Source organism: Brassica napus, chromosome A2 (genome assembly GCF_020379485.1).
Source record: "Brassica napus cultivar Da-Ae chromosome A2, Da-Ae, whole genome shotgun sequence".
NCBI lineage: Eukaryota > Viridiplantae > Streptophyta > Magnoliopsida > Brassicales > Brassicaceae > Brassica > Brassica napus.
In genome coordinates this window covers 16460015-16476913 of record NC_063435.1, presented here as the reverse complement: position 1 = coordinate 16476913, position 16899 = coordinate 16460015, and the positions used below count along the sequence as shown (strand labels likewise).

Here is a 16899-nt window from a genome sequence, read left to right as displayed (position 1 = left end):
ATGTCATCGCGTCGTTTGACGCGAGAACAAAAAGGAAAGGGGGCGGTATCTTCTCGGGATTCTGCTGAGAATCCTGACAGTATCCATCACGGAGCAATGATGGATACGGGAAATATGGACTTAGCGCAGCGTCTTTTGGTCTCGGAAGCAAGAGAACAGTTCTGGGGTGACGACGACGGTCAAGAAGCGGTCGACACCTCGATTGTTCCGATCAGCTACTACCCCGGGAACATCTTCGCCGAGGAGAGCCCACTGGAGGTTTGGAGAATTCGACCTTCGGTCGTCGATGGACAAGATTGGTCCAACGTCGAGAGGACGAAGTCCACCGTGGAGTCGGTGGAGGCTATCCTCCGAGATCTCAATGCACACGGGGTCTCGTTCATCATTCCAAAGCAGGATCAGAGGCCTTGGTCGCCCCCGAAGGGGTATCAATGCATTTACGAGTCCTATTTCCGGAACGACACGAAGTTGTGGTTCCCAATCCCCCGAATTGTCACGGCCTACGCGTTCCGCAGAGGGGTCGCTTTAAGCCAGTTGATGAACGGTTCTCTCCAGTTGATGGTCGTTTTATCGGTGATTGCGGCTGAGGCAGGGACATCGATGAGTGTGAGGTCGTTTGAAGAGTTGACTTCAGTTTCAATTTCCGACGATGGGCTCGTCTCGACGAGGATGCGCCCAAACTATAACGTGGTCACGGGGTATCCGACCAAAACCTCAGATTGGCAGCGTTCGTACTTCTATGTGAAGTCGAACAGATCAGCGTTCGAAGAGCCTCCGAAGTCTGGTTATCGCGTTCTCTGGAATGCAGAGATGGGTACTGCACACTGTCTTATGTGACGATTGTAGCGTGTGCTCGTCTAACGCGTATCTCTTTTCTTCTCTTTTTTTTTGTAGTTGGTCATCCGAATCTCGCTACGTACCCCGAGGATTGGAAGGAGAGTTCTCGGATTGTTGCGTTGCAGAAGCAAGATCACTGGGAGGATTTTACTCGGGAGAGAATTCAAAGATCTGTAGAACGGATTGCGAGTCGTAAGTTCTCATTTCCCTTTTATGTTTCCTATCAAGCGAATAATATCTTATTAAGGATTCTCTTTTGCAGAGCATTGGATCTCGGATTCGCTTCCTCACATCAATCGATCGACTTTGAAGCGGTTGTCCCTTTTCACACGAGCCGAGCAAAAGGAGATCAATCGGGCCCGAACAATGAAGCAACTGCCTGATCTAAGCCTTATTACGGCGGGGAAGATAGGTGCCAAAAAGGGTACTGACGACTCCGCGGGGGTCGGGATTACGGATGCTGCCCCCGTTACCGCTGAGCGGGCGCCTACTGGCGGTTCTTCTCAGGGAAGGAACTCGAAGAAGAAGAAAAGCAAAGAGACTCGGAAGGAGTCCAATGAGATGGATCAAACCGATCTGGATAACCCCTCTAAGAAGGGTGGTAAGAAGAGGAAGGCCGTGGAACCGCCTGCGGAAGACGTTCCTAAGAAGAAAAAAACGAAGAAGCAAGATTTCTCCGTGTCCCGACCATCCTCGGTTTGCGAGGAGGAGCTCCAGGTTTTGGTCCCTGATGCTACTCCCGAGGTTGGGACCTCGGATGATGATGAAAATGAGACGATAGCTTTGCGTCGGAGGAGACGAGAGGGTCCTCAGTAGGATCGCGGAGCCTTGGTGGGCGGTCAGGGCATCTCGGAGGTTCCGAGGGAGTTGCCAGCCTCTGAAGGACAGCAAGTCCCTCTGAGGGGCGACTCTTCGGCTCATGTCACGGAAGGTTCTGAGACTCGTGTGTCCGGCCATCCCAAGGAAACCCCGGAGGATGGGTTCAAGTTCGAGTTCAACCGAGAGCTCCCGCTGGCCTGTTACCCGGAGGATTGTGCTCGCTTGCTACGGTTAGTCAAAGGCGGTCCCGATCAGCTTCCTTCAGTGGGGGACCTCATCTTCAAAGACGAGTATGAGCACGCCTCTTGCTCGTCGGTAAAGGTAAGTGGTTGCTCGTTTCCTTCTTTTCTGAACCTTAAATTATTTTGGCTAAGTCTTTTTGTGTTTTGATCAGAGTCACGGCGACTGGAATGTTCTGGTCGGGAAGTATGACACAGCCCTCAGGCGGGCTAGAGAGCAGATCCGTGAGAGCGAAGAAGCCAAGAAGAAAGCGGAGGAGGCTCTTCGGGTGTCTTCGCGGGAAAAGACTGAAGCCATTGCTCGGGAGAGATCTCTCAGGAAAGCGTTTGACGAGACGCGAACATCTGACGCGGCTGAGCTGCAGATGTGTAAGGAGGCGATGGACAACCTTGAAGTTGTGGTGGACAAGCAGCGGAAGGAAAAGGTTGACCTAGAGAGAAGGATGGCCGCGGAATCACTTAGGCATTCCGAGGAAATGACCAGGCTTCGGAAGTCTCGTAGGTATGAGGTTACGCACGAGAGAATTCGCGTGCTGATCGCCATGATTGCTAAGGCTGAGAAGCGCTTCCACAAGATCTCTCTTCGTGAGGACCAAAGAGACAAGTACGACGATGCTAGATGCCTCTACAGCCAAGCCTTTGGAACAAGGAAATGCCTCGAGCAAATTAAAGCCTCGGGTGTCGAAATCCCGCAGGAAACCATCGATTTCTTTGCTGGGCAAGAGAGGCATTATGAAGAGGAAGCAGAACGCTTGGAAGTAAAGGAAATTCCAGCAGAGGACCTTCGCCTCTCCCCGTTAGTGTTGGAGTCTCGGTTCCTGATCGAAGAGATTTGGCGTCAGCTCGATCCGTTTGGATCGAACATTGGTTTGATCGATTCAGAGGCTGCTATTGCTCTTCGTACTCCTCTCGCCGACCGAGATCCCCGCTCTGTAGATCCGACGGAGAAGCCCGCTCAGACGGCCGTATCTTCCAATCAGCACACTGACCAAGGCGTCGATCCGGCGGAGCGAACATCAGTGGGAGCGGTTATTCAGAAGGACGGGGCAGTGCCTACCATTGTGCTGACCGATTCCTCCGCGAAGGCATCGAAGAATGCCAGCTCGTCCGCTTCCTCGTCGGAAGACCCGGGGAAGGAAGACGAGCTTCCAACGGAGACGCCAGCTGCAAATGTGACTGACTCAATTCCAACAAAGTTCGGCCGCGTCTCGGGTCCCGGAGAAGGTGACGGCAGTGGCGACAAGGATCCTCCTGTGGTCGATTAATAATCTCTGTTGTTTGTTGTAACTTCTTTCTCTCTTTTACTTTTTAGAAGACTCCTTTACTCCTTGCGTTTTACCTTGGTCTCGGCTCGTTTGAAGCCTTTGAACTTTTATGTATCATTGGCCCGTATGGGTCTTGTTGTTCGATACTCGGGGTATTTCTTTTCCTTAAGGTTTTTTATCAAGTGTTTGTTTGCTTTGAATCGTAATCCGTTTTTCGTTAAGTCGTTCCTGCTAACCTTGTCTGTAATTGATTAACAAAGAAAAACAAGGCAAGGAATTTTAACGAGTTTCCGAGGAAAAGGTGTCCGGATGCTTTGCAGTAATCGAGAGAAATTTGGTCGGCCAACTCATTATTCTTCGATTTGCAATAAGATCCAGAAATTTCGCTCGTGAGTCGGTCAATGCCCTGAGCATCGGTGACGCGGGACTCTGTTTTTCCCTTCGTTTGATATCTGATCAGGATATCTTCGACTAACTGGGATGAGTGCTCGTGCGCCGCTTTCGAATTAAGGGGCTAGCATCATTTGATGGGACTTTTACTCTCGTCATTTTACTCGAGAGAGTGAGACGAGATGTATTTTTGTTAGGTTGGGGCTGGACCCCGTAGAGGGGATGCCTACGTACCTCCGAGGAGGATCAAGCCTTTCGTAGTTCGTTTTGGTCCAAGTAAAAGTGACTTGGTAGTCATTTACTTGGACGAGTAGAAGTGACCGTAAGGTGCATCTACTCTGTTTTTTTTTTTTTTTTTTTTTTTTTGTGAGTAAAAAGGTGATGTAGATCATTTTACTCGCTCTGAAAAGTTACTCATTTTACGAGTAAAAACGACGAAGATGCATGGAGTTCCAAGCTCGTGGGACTGCTTCTCCGCGGGAAGTCTCGAGTCGGTATACTCCTGGTTTGACGACTCGAGTGATCTTATACGGTCCTTCCCAATTCGCACCGAGTTTTCCAGCGTTGGGTTCTTTGGTGTTCTCGAAGACTTTTCGCATAACCAGATCGCCGAGCTCGAGGGGACGCGAGCGGACCTTCTTGTTGTAGTAGCTCTCGATTTGGTTTTGGTAATTCTGGATCCGAAGCAAGGCTTGGTCGCGCTTCTCCTCTATCCCATCGAGGGCATCTAGTAACATCTCTTGGTTAAGCTCAACGTGCTGAGGCATCTTGGACCGGCGGAGACTTGTTACATTGACCTCGGCCGGAGCCATCGCCTCCATCCCGTAAGCGAGTGAGAAGGGGGTAGATTTTGTTGCTCCTCGGGGGGTTGTCCGGTGCGACCAAAGCACGCCGTCGAGTTCGTCGGCCCAATGTCCCTTTTTGAGATCAAGGCGCTTCTTGATTCCGTCGATGATGATCTTGTTCGAGGATTCTGCTTGTCCGTTTCCTTGAGGATATCTCGGCGTCGAAGGGCTTAGTCGGATGTTCCACTTGTTGCAGAAATCTTTAAAATTTCCGGCCATAAACTGTGATCCGTTATCAGTCACGATCTCGTACGGTAGGCGATGGCGACAGATGATGTTCTTCCAGACAAAACCGCGAACTTCCTTTTCTGTAACCTGCGCGAAGGCTTCTGCTTCGATCCATTTGGTGAAGTAGTCGGTCAATACCAGCACGAAGCGACGTTGGCGAGAATTCGGCATTGGTCCGATGATATCCATCCCCCATCGCATAAATGGGTAAGGGGCTGCGGAAGTTCGTAGTAGCTCGGTTGGGCTATGGATACTCGGAGCGTGTCGTTGGCATTTGTCGCATCGCCGGGCATATGCTTCGCAGTCGGTATTCATAGTTGGCCAGAAAAATCCTAAGTTCCGAATTTTCAGGGCTAGTGACCGACCTCCAGAGTGGTTTCCACCTGCTCCTTCGTGAGTTTCTGCCATTACTAACTGCGTTTGCTCGGCAAAAATGCATTTGAGGAGGACCTTGTTAGCTGTTACCCGGTGAAGTTCTTCTTCCATGACGACGTAGTGCGCGCTGCGTCTCTTTAATCGTCTTGCGGCCCATTTATCAGTTGGAAGCGTGCCCACGGTGAGATATTGGATGAATTCAGTCCTCCAGTCTGGTATCAGCTGATCTTGGTCTGTCATCTCGGAGTCGTCGTTGGTCTCAGATAAGGACGTTGTTTCGGATTCTGTGGTGACGAAGTTAGCTGATTCCGTTGAGATGTCGATACTTGGTTTCTCGATTCGGTGGATTGGAATAGTCCTTTTGACTTGATCGCGTAGCTTGCTTCCGAGTGCTGCTAACGCATCTGCACAGACATTTTCTCCGCGGGGAACCTTTGTGAGCTCGAAGAATTCGAACTCTTTAGCTAATGCTTGTACGACTCGGAGGTAAGCGTCCATTCTATCGTTGCGCGCATCGTAATCACCGCTGAACTGACTGGCGACGAGCTGTGAGTCGCAGTATGCACTGAGCCGCTTAGCCTTGACTGCTTTGGCGAGGCGAAGACCGGCGATGAGTGACTCATACTCCGCTTCGTTGTTTGATGCTGGGAAACCGAAACTGAACGACTGTCGAATGAGTTCTCCCGATGGGGATTGAAGCTGAACCCCTGCTCCAGAGCCTTTGTTTGTCGAGGAACCGTCGACATGCAGGATCCATGTTGAATCCGAAGTTTCCAAATCCTGAGCGAGTTCCGGAGATAACTCCACGAGAAAATCGGCGAGGACTTGGGCCTTAGCGGCAGTTCTACACTTGTAAGTGATGTCGAGCTCTCCGAGTTCGATCGCCCACTTGGTAAGACGGCCAGCTCTGCTCGTGTTTTGCAAGACAGTTCTGAGCGGCTGGTCGGTGAGGACTTCTACCGAATGTGACTGAAAATATGGGCGGAGTTTCCTCGCTGATTCGACGACGGCCAGGGCCATCTTTTCAAGTGTCGGGTACCGGGTTTCTGGTCCGGTCATCCTTCTGCTCATGTAGAAAACGGGTCGTTGTTCTCCTCGGTCCTCCTTGATTAGCACGCTGCTGACTGCGGCGGATGAGACCGCAATGTAGAGAGATAAAACGTCGCCTATGTCTGGCTTTGCCAGGATAGGGGGCGTCGTCAGGTAATGTTTGAGCTGATTAAAAGCCTCCTCACATTTATCGTCCCAAATGAATATTTTGTTTCCTCGGAGGAGATCGTAAAAGGGGAGACATTTATCGGTAGACCGAGAGATGAAACGATTAAGTGCTGCGATTCGACCTGTTAGTCGCTGGACTTCTCGGCAATTTCTCGGACTGGGTAGATCGAGGACGGCTGATATTTGCTTTGGGTTTGCTTCGATTCCTCGCTGCATCACTATGTAGCCGAGGAATTCTCCGGACGATACGCCGAAGGTGCATTTGGCCGGGTTTAGCTTCATCTTGTACGCATTTAGGATGTCGAAACACTCCCGTAAATGTGCCAGGTGGTCGTCTGCTCGGACTGATTTGACGAGCATGTCATCAATGTAGACTTCCATCGTTGTACCGAGCTGTTTAGCGAACATGCGATTGACAAGTCGCTGGTACGTCGCACCGGCGTTCTTCAGCCCGAAGGGCATTACTTTGTAGCAGTAAGTTCCTCGATCAGTTATGAACGACGTCTTCTCTCGATCATCGGGATGCATCATGATCTGGTTGTATCCCGAGAAAGCGTCCATAAACGTGAGCATTTCATTGCCGGCAGTTGATTCGACAAGCCTGTCGATGTTCGGAAGCGGGTAGCTGTCTTTTGGGCAAGCCTTGTTGAGGTCGGTAAAATCGACGCACATGCGCCACTTGCCGTTTTTCTTCTTGACCACCACCGGGTTAGCGAGCCATTCCGGGTAACGAACTTCTGCTATCGAGCCCGCGCTTAATAAGCGTTCGACTTCCTCAACAACTGCTTTGGATCTTTCGGGACCCAACTTTCGTCTTTTCTGTCGAATGGGCTTGATATTTGGGTCTACGTTTAACTCGTGAGTCGTGATGGACGGGTCGATTCCCTGCATGTCAGTCATCGACCAAGCAAAGGTAGACAAGTTTTGCTTCAGGAAATCCGTGATATCGCGCTGCATCTCGTCCGATAGATAAGCGCCTACTCGTAGCACTTTACTTGGATCCGATTCGTCGACTGGGACTTCGAGCACCTCTTCTTTTTGTGGGCAGATCTTGCTACAGGAGGGGAGATCGAGTTGACTATCGACTGAGATCGCTGCAGTTTGACCGTGGCAATTAAGAGATCTCGAGCGGCCCGTTGATCTCCTCTCACTGTCTTAATCGTACCATCCATTCCTGGAAATTTGACACACTGATGGTACGTTGATGCGATCGCTCGCATGGAGTATAACCATGGAGTGCCTAGTATCACGTGGTAGGGAGCCTTGGTGCTGACTACCGAAAACTTGACCATCCGAGCTACTCCCTCAGCTTGTACCGAGAGACGGATAGTTCCCATGATCACTTTAGAGGAGCCGTTAAAGCCGGTGAGAGTCCTGGAAGACGGTTTCACGTCTTTTAAGTCGATTCCCATTTTTACGAGAGTTTCGCGAAAAATGATATCGACCGAGCTGCCAGTATCGATCAGCACTTTGGTGACGTCGTACTTATCGATAGCCAAAACGACGAGAAGAGGGTCGTTATGAGGAAAGTTTACTCCGAGAAGGTCTTCGGTTGAGAAGGAGATTGGAGGATCAGCTGGGGACTTCTGCGGCCAGCGCTGCGAGGTGTCCACCATTCGTCGGTGATCTTTGACTGCTCGTACGGAGTCCCCGCAAGGTGGAGATCCTCCCATAATCACGTTGATCCGCGGCCTGACATTTGATTGCTTCCTGGTGAGAAGAGCTCGGAGGTCTTCGCTTTCTTTCGGCGACCCGACTTTTTTGTGGTCTAGCTTTTCACGCAGATCACTGACTCGCGCGTTAAGCTGATCTCGTAGATCGACGATAAGATTACCGTCAGTAGTTGCCAGTGAAGATCCTGGGCTCAGCGAATGCTTAGCTCTTTTAGCATTGAGCTCGACTCGGAGATCGGAAGATCCGGGAGTCTTGTCATTCATCGACGTGGTCTTTCGTTTGAGGAGTACTCGTAAGTCCAACGGGTCGAGGGCTTCCTCGAGATCACTCTCTTCGTCTGATGAGGACTCCGGTTGGGCGCGAATAACTTCAATCCTTTGTCTGGCTGCTGGCGGATCTTCGTCAGCTGAGGCGTCACCATCGTCGTCTGGATGTGGGATTTGCTCGGCGACCTTCGGCTTTTGGTCGTCTTGACGCGGTTTTGCTTGATTTTTTCGCTGATTTTTCCTGTCCTTGTTTCTGCTCCAACTGTTCTCGCTTTTTGGCTTCGGAGGAGGAATCTTAATTTCACCGCTTTCGAGTGAGGAGAGGAATTGCGCAAAAAGTGTTTTGCACTCTGAAGTGTCGTGACCTTTTACACCGTGGAGTTTGCACGATTTAGTAAGCCCTGGTGGGGTCCGGGAAGATCCCGCTGCCGAATCGACCTGGGCGACCGTGGCTGGCGCTGTTGCTCGGGGGGATTCGCTTGGAGAATCGGTTTCCCGATGAAAGGTGTTCCACTTCTTCCCGTTTTCGTCGATGACGTAAAGGAGACCGTTCTTACGGTTGTTTTTATCGCTTGGAGCATGCTGACGAGGTTCGACGTGAGCTGTGGCGGCATTTTTAGGCGCCGATTGCTTCGCCGAGTTGTGCTTGCTCAAGATGGCTTTAGTGTCTTCTTCCATACGAATGAAGTTGTGAGAACGAGCAACGGCGTCTTGCAACGTCGTGGCGGTGCATCGATAGAGATCTTCTCGGAACTTACATTCCACAAGGAGATTGTTCCTCAAGGCATCGACGGCGATGTGGTCTGGGATATTGATTCTTGACACGACCGACTTAAAACGCTCCATGTAATCACGAAGATTCTGGTCCTTCGTTTGCTTGAGGTTCCAGAGAGTCGAAGCCGTTGCTTCACGCTTGGTGAACATGATGTAAGTCTTGAGGAAAGCTGAGGAGAGCTCTTTGAAGCTTCTAATTGAATTCTCTTCGAGTCCCGAGAACCAGGTTAAGGCTTGCTCGTTGAGTGTCTCAATGAAGAGTTGGCAGTATCCCGCGTCTCTCTCGTCGGGAGCAAGTCTGGCCCTTGCTACCGCAATGTTGAAAGCTGTCAAATGCTCGACGGGATCTCCTCCTGGTTTATATTCTGGAAGACGCAACTTGTCCATCTTTCGGAGTTTAACCTTCGTCAGTTCCTCGGTGAAAGGAGTATGCGATGTTGATGCGATGACACTGTCAATCTCGGGTACTGCGCTCGTTGCTTGGTGGATCCTCGAACTCATTTGTTGGAAATTTAGTTTAAGCTCGGCGATTTCTCGGACAGTCGATGGATCTGACGCTGTAGGAAAAACGTCGGCGGCTAGGGTTTCCGCGAGTTGGAGAGTAGGATCGACTGGGTTCGTCGTTCGTCCTTCTGCCGGAGTAGGGGGATTTGTATTGAAAAGGTGACGACGAAGCGGTTGTGAGTTGCCGGTGGAGGCGCTAAGAGCAGCGACAATGGCGGCGAGCTGATCATTCGTCGTCTTCTGAACTTCTTCTTGGTGAGCAAGTCGGGCTATGACTGAACTCATGAACTCCGACGAGAGGAGGGGAGGAGGCGTGAGTGCCGGCTCCTCTCCGGAGGTATCTGGGTTCGTACCTCCGGTGGTCATATCGGTCTAGAAACGCTAGGTCTGTTCGGCCCCACGGTGGGCGCCAATTGTTTAGGGTGAGTTTGGTCTCGGGTGAAGTAAACAATACTAGAAATGGGTCGAACAGAGGCGTTTATTAGATTTCGAGATGATGTTACAAAGGTGGAGAAAGTAAAAGCAAGCCGGAGCTCGTGAGAGCTTAAACCGGAAAAGTACAAATAGCAGAGAGATGATTGTACGGATGATAAACCCTAATCTCGCCGCTAAGTTTGTGTCGCTAAGTGTCGATCCCTTTCTCCTTTGCTTTCCTCTCCTTTTATACTCTGTTCGATTACCTTAACCTAATCTCCTTTTTCCGATTGGGCCTTGTCGGCCCTTCGGGCCTGATTAGGAGGTGCTCGCTCTGAGCCGCTTAGTCGATTGGTCCCGCTTCGTTTGCTCTCCGCTTCGACTAACAGCATTTCCTGGCTAAGCCGATACCCCGAGAATCGGCTTCTGAGCCGAGGTTGACTCGATCTGCTGGATTGGGCCCTTTGTTCGATGGGCTTTGAGGATGGGTTAAATCCATCCCCAACACCAGGCAAGACGAAAGACAACAAAAAATCGATGTTAGACTTACCTGATATTTCCTCTAGAAGTGAGTTACATATAAAAAGCAATGGAAAAGTTTCAGTTCCGATATTCAGATTGTCATCAGAACAAAAGTCGATGTTGTTCAACTGGGTTGCGTTAAAAGTGAAGTTCTCCGATGGGTACATTTCAAATCTCTCTAGAGGTGTTGAAAAGTCAAAAGTTCTCTAGGGTGAAGAGTCATGATTGTCATTTCTTTATGCAACGACTACTTCCCTTTGCATTTGTGGGGCTACTTCCAACAAAAGTACATGAAGCACTTGCACGTAATTTATTATGAATAATTCATTTCTTTATTTATGCACAAATAAATAATATGACTACTAAAGTGTTTAACTATACAGACATTGGAGAATTTTTCATGGATCTGAGTACATGCACTCTAAAAGAGGATGTCGTTCAGCAACTTCATGAGAACATTCTCTTCTTATTGTGCAACTTGGAGAAGATATTTCCTCTGACATTTTTTGACGTCATGGAGGATCTAGTTGTCCACCTCCCATATGAGGAATTTCTTCGTGGACCTAGACATTACGGATGGATGTATAGTATGATCGCGCCATGAAACTTTTGAAAGGAAAAAAACCAAAAACCTCGCAAATGTTGAAGGTTCTATAGTTGCTAAAAGTTCGATGGAAGAAACATCTCATTTTACATCGTACTATTTTGCACCAAAAGTACATATCCGAAAAAGAGCTCTAAGAAGATATGATGATGGTGGTGTCGCGCCAACATATGCGATTGATGGTGTTCCATACATCTTTTGCCAAATTGGGCGATTTGGTGGAAAATGGAAAGAAGTTGGATGGTCGAGTGAAGAAGACGCCTATTGTGCATACACTTATATTCTCCTCATTTGAGAGGATACATTGATGCATAATTTTGAAATGTAACATATATGAAAACTTATAAACACACACACACACATATATATATATATATATACATTAATGGATTAATTAACACAAAATATGATTTTACAGCCTATTTGTTACTCAAGTTCAAGAAGCCATACCATGGATATGCAAAAGTGAGGTAGACAAAAGGAAATATCATTACTTTATTAAGGTGTTGACTGGTTTCTCTGCTAATACTCGCAAACGCAGCTTTTGCGGTTGGTAGAGGTTGTTGGCGTTTTGATACAATCAATGAAAACACTATAAATCGCTTCAAACCGCTACGAACCTCTTAAATTCAAAACCTGGTTCTAGTTACCGTTTGCGGTTGCCGTTGCGGACGGTTGCAGGAGGATAATTTTTTCTAATAACAAAAAGCTATATAAATATAAAAATAAAATATTCAATTAAATTTTTAAATTGAAATAACAGTAATACTAAACAATATATATTATATTTTAATTTATACTATAAACTTTTAAAACAAAAATATTCTTTATAATTTAAAAAAATTTAAAATTATAATTTATAAATATAAATTTTATATTTATTTATAATAATATAATTTTTAATATTTTTATAATTATATAAAATTTAAATATTGTTAATTTATTATTTAACCACTAATGCGTTTGGTTGTTAGCCAGTCATGAGTATCCCGCAAACGCACAAATCTAACAGTTGTACCAGTCATATAAATCTCTTAGTAACACTTAAAACCACAACCACTCGCAACCGCAAACGCTCGCAATCGCAACTGCTGCGGTTATACCAGTCATGCCCTAAGTGGTTGAGGAGTCAGGTAGTAACTTAAATTTTTATGGCATACATCTCTATTATCTGTTAATATGGATAATTTTAATGATCTCTTTATTTTTGCAGGTTGAATATGACGATACATCTTATCCTATATGATTTCACGAATTAGTTCGAGGTCCAGTTGCAAAGTTCACCACATCACCGATGTACTTCACATGAGGCTTTAGTTTTAGTACATATGAGTATGGTAGGCGGCGGGCGACAAGTAATTATGCAATATGTGTGAAAGGCGAAACAGAATTTTACGGGATCTTGCAGGAGATCATTGAAGTTGAATTCCAAGGGTTATTGAAGCTGAAATGCGTCATCTGCAAATGTGACTGGTTCGACCCGTCGTCAACAGAGGTGTACGGTTTAACAAATTCGGTGTTGTTGATTTCAATGTTGGACGAAGGTACAACCAGTTCGAGTCTTTTGTATTAGCTTCGCAAGCAGACCAAGTTAGCTTCATTCCATACCCTCGGCTTAAAGACTCTGGAATAAATTGGTTAGTTTTTATCAAAGTTACACATCGTGGACGAATAATTGGTGGAGAAGAACCACCTTTGCAAGAAGAACGCATCAATGAAGTCGAGGAACCTGAACAAGAAATTGATGACATCCTTCTCATTGATCTGCATAATCGTGAATACTAAGATTTTCCTGACGATACCACGGACGAAGCTGTTGAAGACGACTTTGATGAATGTGATGATGTTTCTAGTGATGACTCTTAGGAACTTGGGGTTTGGGATTTCGGGTTTAAAAGATTCAGAATGAGTCGTCATTATTTCTTAACATAGAAACACGGGAACTGGTTGATTACTTGTAATAAGTTTCGTCGTAAGTTACTCGTAAAATATTAAGGAATCGTCAAAAAATTCTCGTATAAAGGAAAAGCGGGTCCTGGTTATTTCCACGTAAGATAATTCGTCATAAAGTACTCGTACAAAGAAAACTAGGGAACTGTTCTGTTCGTCATAAATGAAAATGCGGGGATCTGGTAGATTACTTGTAATTTTACGAGTATTTTACGATGAAATCTAAAACGAAAACGTGGGATCTGGTAGATTCCTCGTAATTTTACGAGGCGTTTACGAGGAAATACAGTTTCCTATATATACACGAACCAACTCACGGTTCATTTCGTAGTGATTGCCTCTCATTCTTGAAGCAAGGTACTCCTATATACTTCCTCTTTAGTTTAGTTTAGGTGGTTAGTTTAGGGTAATTAGGGGGTGATTAGGTGCTTAGTGTAGGGTATTTTTAGATAAGTTTATGGAATTTGTAGATTATAGGATGAGAAATTTAAAATGTTACTTGACTAATAATCTAATTAAATTTTTTTTTTCAGAAGGTTACGAAAAACAAGCTTACAGCTCATTACAAAGACATGTTTGGGGTGCCTGGTAGTCATTCAGGCGCATCATCTTCTTCAGCCCCGGTTCTTCGGTTCTGAATACAGTCTCTGAATCTTATATCTCCTCTCCCAGTCGCCTCCTTTTGCACCACCGCCGGTGCCTCTTTTTGCTGCTCCCCCACCGGTTCCTCCATTTGCTGCAACACCGGCGCCTCCAGATCATGTTCCAGACTAGGTGCCTCCTGCCCAAGCGGCCAGGATTCATCCCAATTTTATGGTGCCGCCGAGTGTCCTTATGATACATACACCGTCGAGGACCTTCTCACTCAGCCAGGCAGAGAAGGTTTACTAGTCTTAGACCCCGATCGACCGGAAAATACTTTCTGGTACGTAATATTTTTAAAAGCTATTTTAATGTATAAGAACATTAATTAACTTATACTTTTAATTTTTTTCTTCAGGTTTGGGGTTGACGGTTATGTCGCTCGGAGCGTATCCGACTCAATGAAAGGCTACTTCCCACGACACATATTCAATACTTTTATTTGTAACTTATTAATCTAATATTTTTCTGTTACATCAAAAATGGCATTGGTCCATACGGATCAACGAGAAGGGGAAGAAAGCGTTTGTCGCGAAGGCGAAGACTCGATTGACCGACACGGCCTCAAACTGGAAGGATGATTGGGTGGTGAAGGGTTAAGAGCACGGGAAACCAAGTGAGCTCATGAAGAATGTGTGGGATGGCATCATCCTTTATTGGAACCAACGATCATCGATTAGAGTCTCCAACAGTTGCTCTGCTTCTCCTCTGACGAAAGATGAGCATGGTAACTTGCCGATGCTTCACTCACCAGGCCAAAAACTCTACGCTGGTATCCGTCTAGAGATAGTAAGTATTTCAGTTATATCTTTTATTTATTTTTAATATATTCTAACTTTCATATATATTTTTACGCCAAAGAGATATGAGTACTACCATCTCTTAAGAAGCTTTACGAGAGGACCCACAAGAACAAGTGTGTGAAATTTGTAGATCTTAGGTCTGAGCAAATCTACAACGACGTGGTTGCTCGTATTGAAGTGCGCCACACCCAACAGTCCCCCGATGGAATACCAGTCACTTTATCCACACCTGAAGTGGATAAGATTTACGAGGTGGTACAATTTTTTTTTTTAGAACGGCTTCATTTAATCTAACGTTTTATCACTAAAATCAATCTTTTTTTGAAGGTGGTCCCTAAGAAAAAAGGACGTATGTTGGGAATCGGTTCCGTTAACGATGTCACGAGGGCGATCGTCTTATGGTCATAGACAGGATGATGAGACTGCTCAGCTGCGTTTTCAGTTGAGCGCGATGAGTTCTGATTTGAGCGCGACACAAGCTCAATTGGGTTCATTTGAAAGTTTTCTAGACATTCTAGCGGCTGGAAATCCGTAATTGGACAGCATGTTGCAGGTGAGACGGGCGGGATTTGGAAATCCACAGCCACATCGCTCCTTAGAGGAGGAGGAACTCGAGAGAAGGAGTCAGGACTTCTTCCCGGAATTCCCGAACCCCTAGCTAGTTTTTTTTCTTTTTCTATTGTATTATAAATTTGAAACTTAAATATTTTTAAAATATTTTTAGATTTTTCTATAATTTAATTTTTTGTATTTTTTTATAATTTTAGTAAAATTTAATGATTTAAATTTTTAATATTGAAACAATAAGAATCAAAGTAAATTCGTGTAGCTAAGCTTATGACTATTTAATGAGGAAAGACTCGTTATATCGACGTAAATTAAAAGATTTACGTGGATGTAGACGTAATTTTGTCGTAAAGTTTACGTGTCCTTTACGACGATTTCTTCTGTTTTTTATTACGAGGAAATAGACGTCGTTAAATGGCATATATATTAAGAAGAATTTATTACCAACCATTTTAACGAAATCTATTCCACATAAATTTATGAAGATTTAGCGAGGACAAATGGTTTACAACCGATAATTAACGACAAAATGACTTTCGAGGTTATTTATTCGTAAAGGCCCTTTTACGACGAATTAACTATGATTCATGTCGTCATTAAGTATATGTTTTCTTGTAGTAAAGGTACTCTGAAATCCACTGTTATTGAAAATATTTTAAGCTGTGGAGTTTTCAAGTGATTTTAGATTGTTTGGGTGAAATTTTTAGATAACAAAAATTAAAACTCAAATCTTATGATTTTAAGTGATATTCTAGACTAATTTAACAAAAATCACTTTAAACTCTCCAATTTACTGAAATCATCTAAAATATCGTTTAAAATTAATCAAATCACCTCGAACTTTAGATCGAATACACCTCTAACTAAAGTCGTGGATTATTAAAAAGTTTATGTGATCAGCCTATATGGCTAAGTACCTAACAAACAAAATTTTGGACAGTTATATCTTAATTTATCTGCAGAGCTCACATTACAGGAAAAGTTGGTCAATTTCTAGGGTAGAGATGTTTTGATATAAAAACAGTAAATCTTAAGGTATATTCTTTTATGCCTAATCTTTCATAGAATATAGAGACCCACAAAAAAACGATAAACTCAAAAACGTCTAAAAGTCTCAATTGTACAGGGATGATGATGACAAACTAATTAGTTTTACCGAACGACTTTTATCCTGAAAGCAGCCACAAATTGGTTTACATAATTCTTTTTAAGCTCACCAAAATATCTATAAATTTTAGTTCGACTTTTTATTTTCGATTCAAAACCAAAAAATCTGTAGCAAAATAAATATTAATAGCAATATTCATAAGAGATGAAGCAAACCATAAATATTAATATTTTTAGGAACGAATATATGATTTGACCTGTTATATGCATATATAATTATATATTAAAAATTATATAATTATTTTTATTTAAATTTAACAATTTTATTTATTGTTTTGATATTTAAATATCCATAAATTAATAAATTTTTATTTTTATAATAAATATTATTATTTTATATTATATTGTTTTTATTTTATTTTATTTTATTTATTGAGAAATTCCATAGGATAGACGTAAAAAATATTTTGTCACAAATATAAACTTTAAAAAATAAAAATGACCAAAATAGATTTAAATGTTTTATCAAAAGAAGTAAATATACATTTATATCCTTAAGGTTAATTAATATAGACATTAGAGTTTAGAGTTAAGAGGTGGAGTTTAGGGTTTAAAGTTTAAGATTTAAGGTTTATAGTTTAGGGTTTAGAGTTGGGGAGTGAAGTTTTGGAGATAGGATTTCAAATTTTAAAAAAATAAAAAAAATAGAAATTTTCAAAATTAAAAATGCTATTTTGGTCATTTTTTGTTTTTGAGATCTATTTTTGTGATAAAAGTTTAAAAATGTGTATTTGAGAAAATTACCCATATTTATTTGTTCGGATCAGATAGAATATCCAACCACCAAAAATATAAA

General features: G+C 44.3%; 2 protein-coding genes across 2 annotated transcripts; one reads left to right on the top strand and one right to left on the bottom strand.

Moving 5' to 3' along the window:
• On the top strand, positions 1 to 3160 carry LOC125584360 (meiosis-specific protein ASY2-like). The gene is made up of 5 exons (XM_048752720.1): positions 1 to 814; positions 895 to 1029; positions 1100 to 1581; positions 1681 to 1977; positions 2051 to 3160. Exons 1-5 carry the CDS (start codon positions 1 to 3, stop codon positions 3158 to 3160), a joined length of 2838 nt encoding a protein of 945 aa, XP_048608677.1.
• Positions 3161 to 3969: 809 nt separating this feature from the next.
• Positions 3970 to 7173, bottom strand: LOC125584358. Its single transcript, XM_048752718.1, has one exon. It carries the CDS (start codon positions 7171 to 7173, stop codon positions 3970 to 3972), a length of 3204 nt encoding a protein of 1067 aa, XP_048608675.1.
• Positions 7174 to 16899: the final 9726 nt, after the last annotated feature.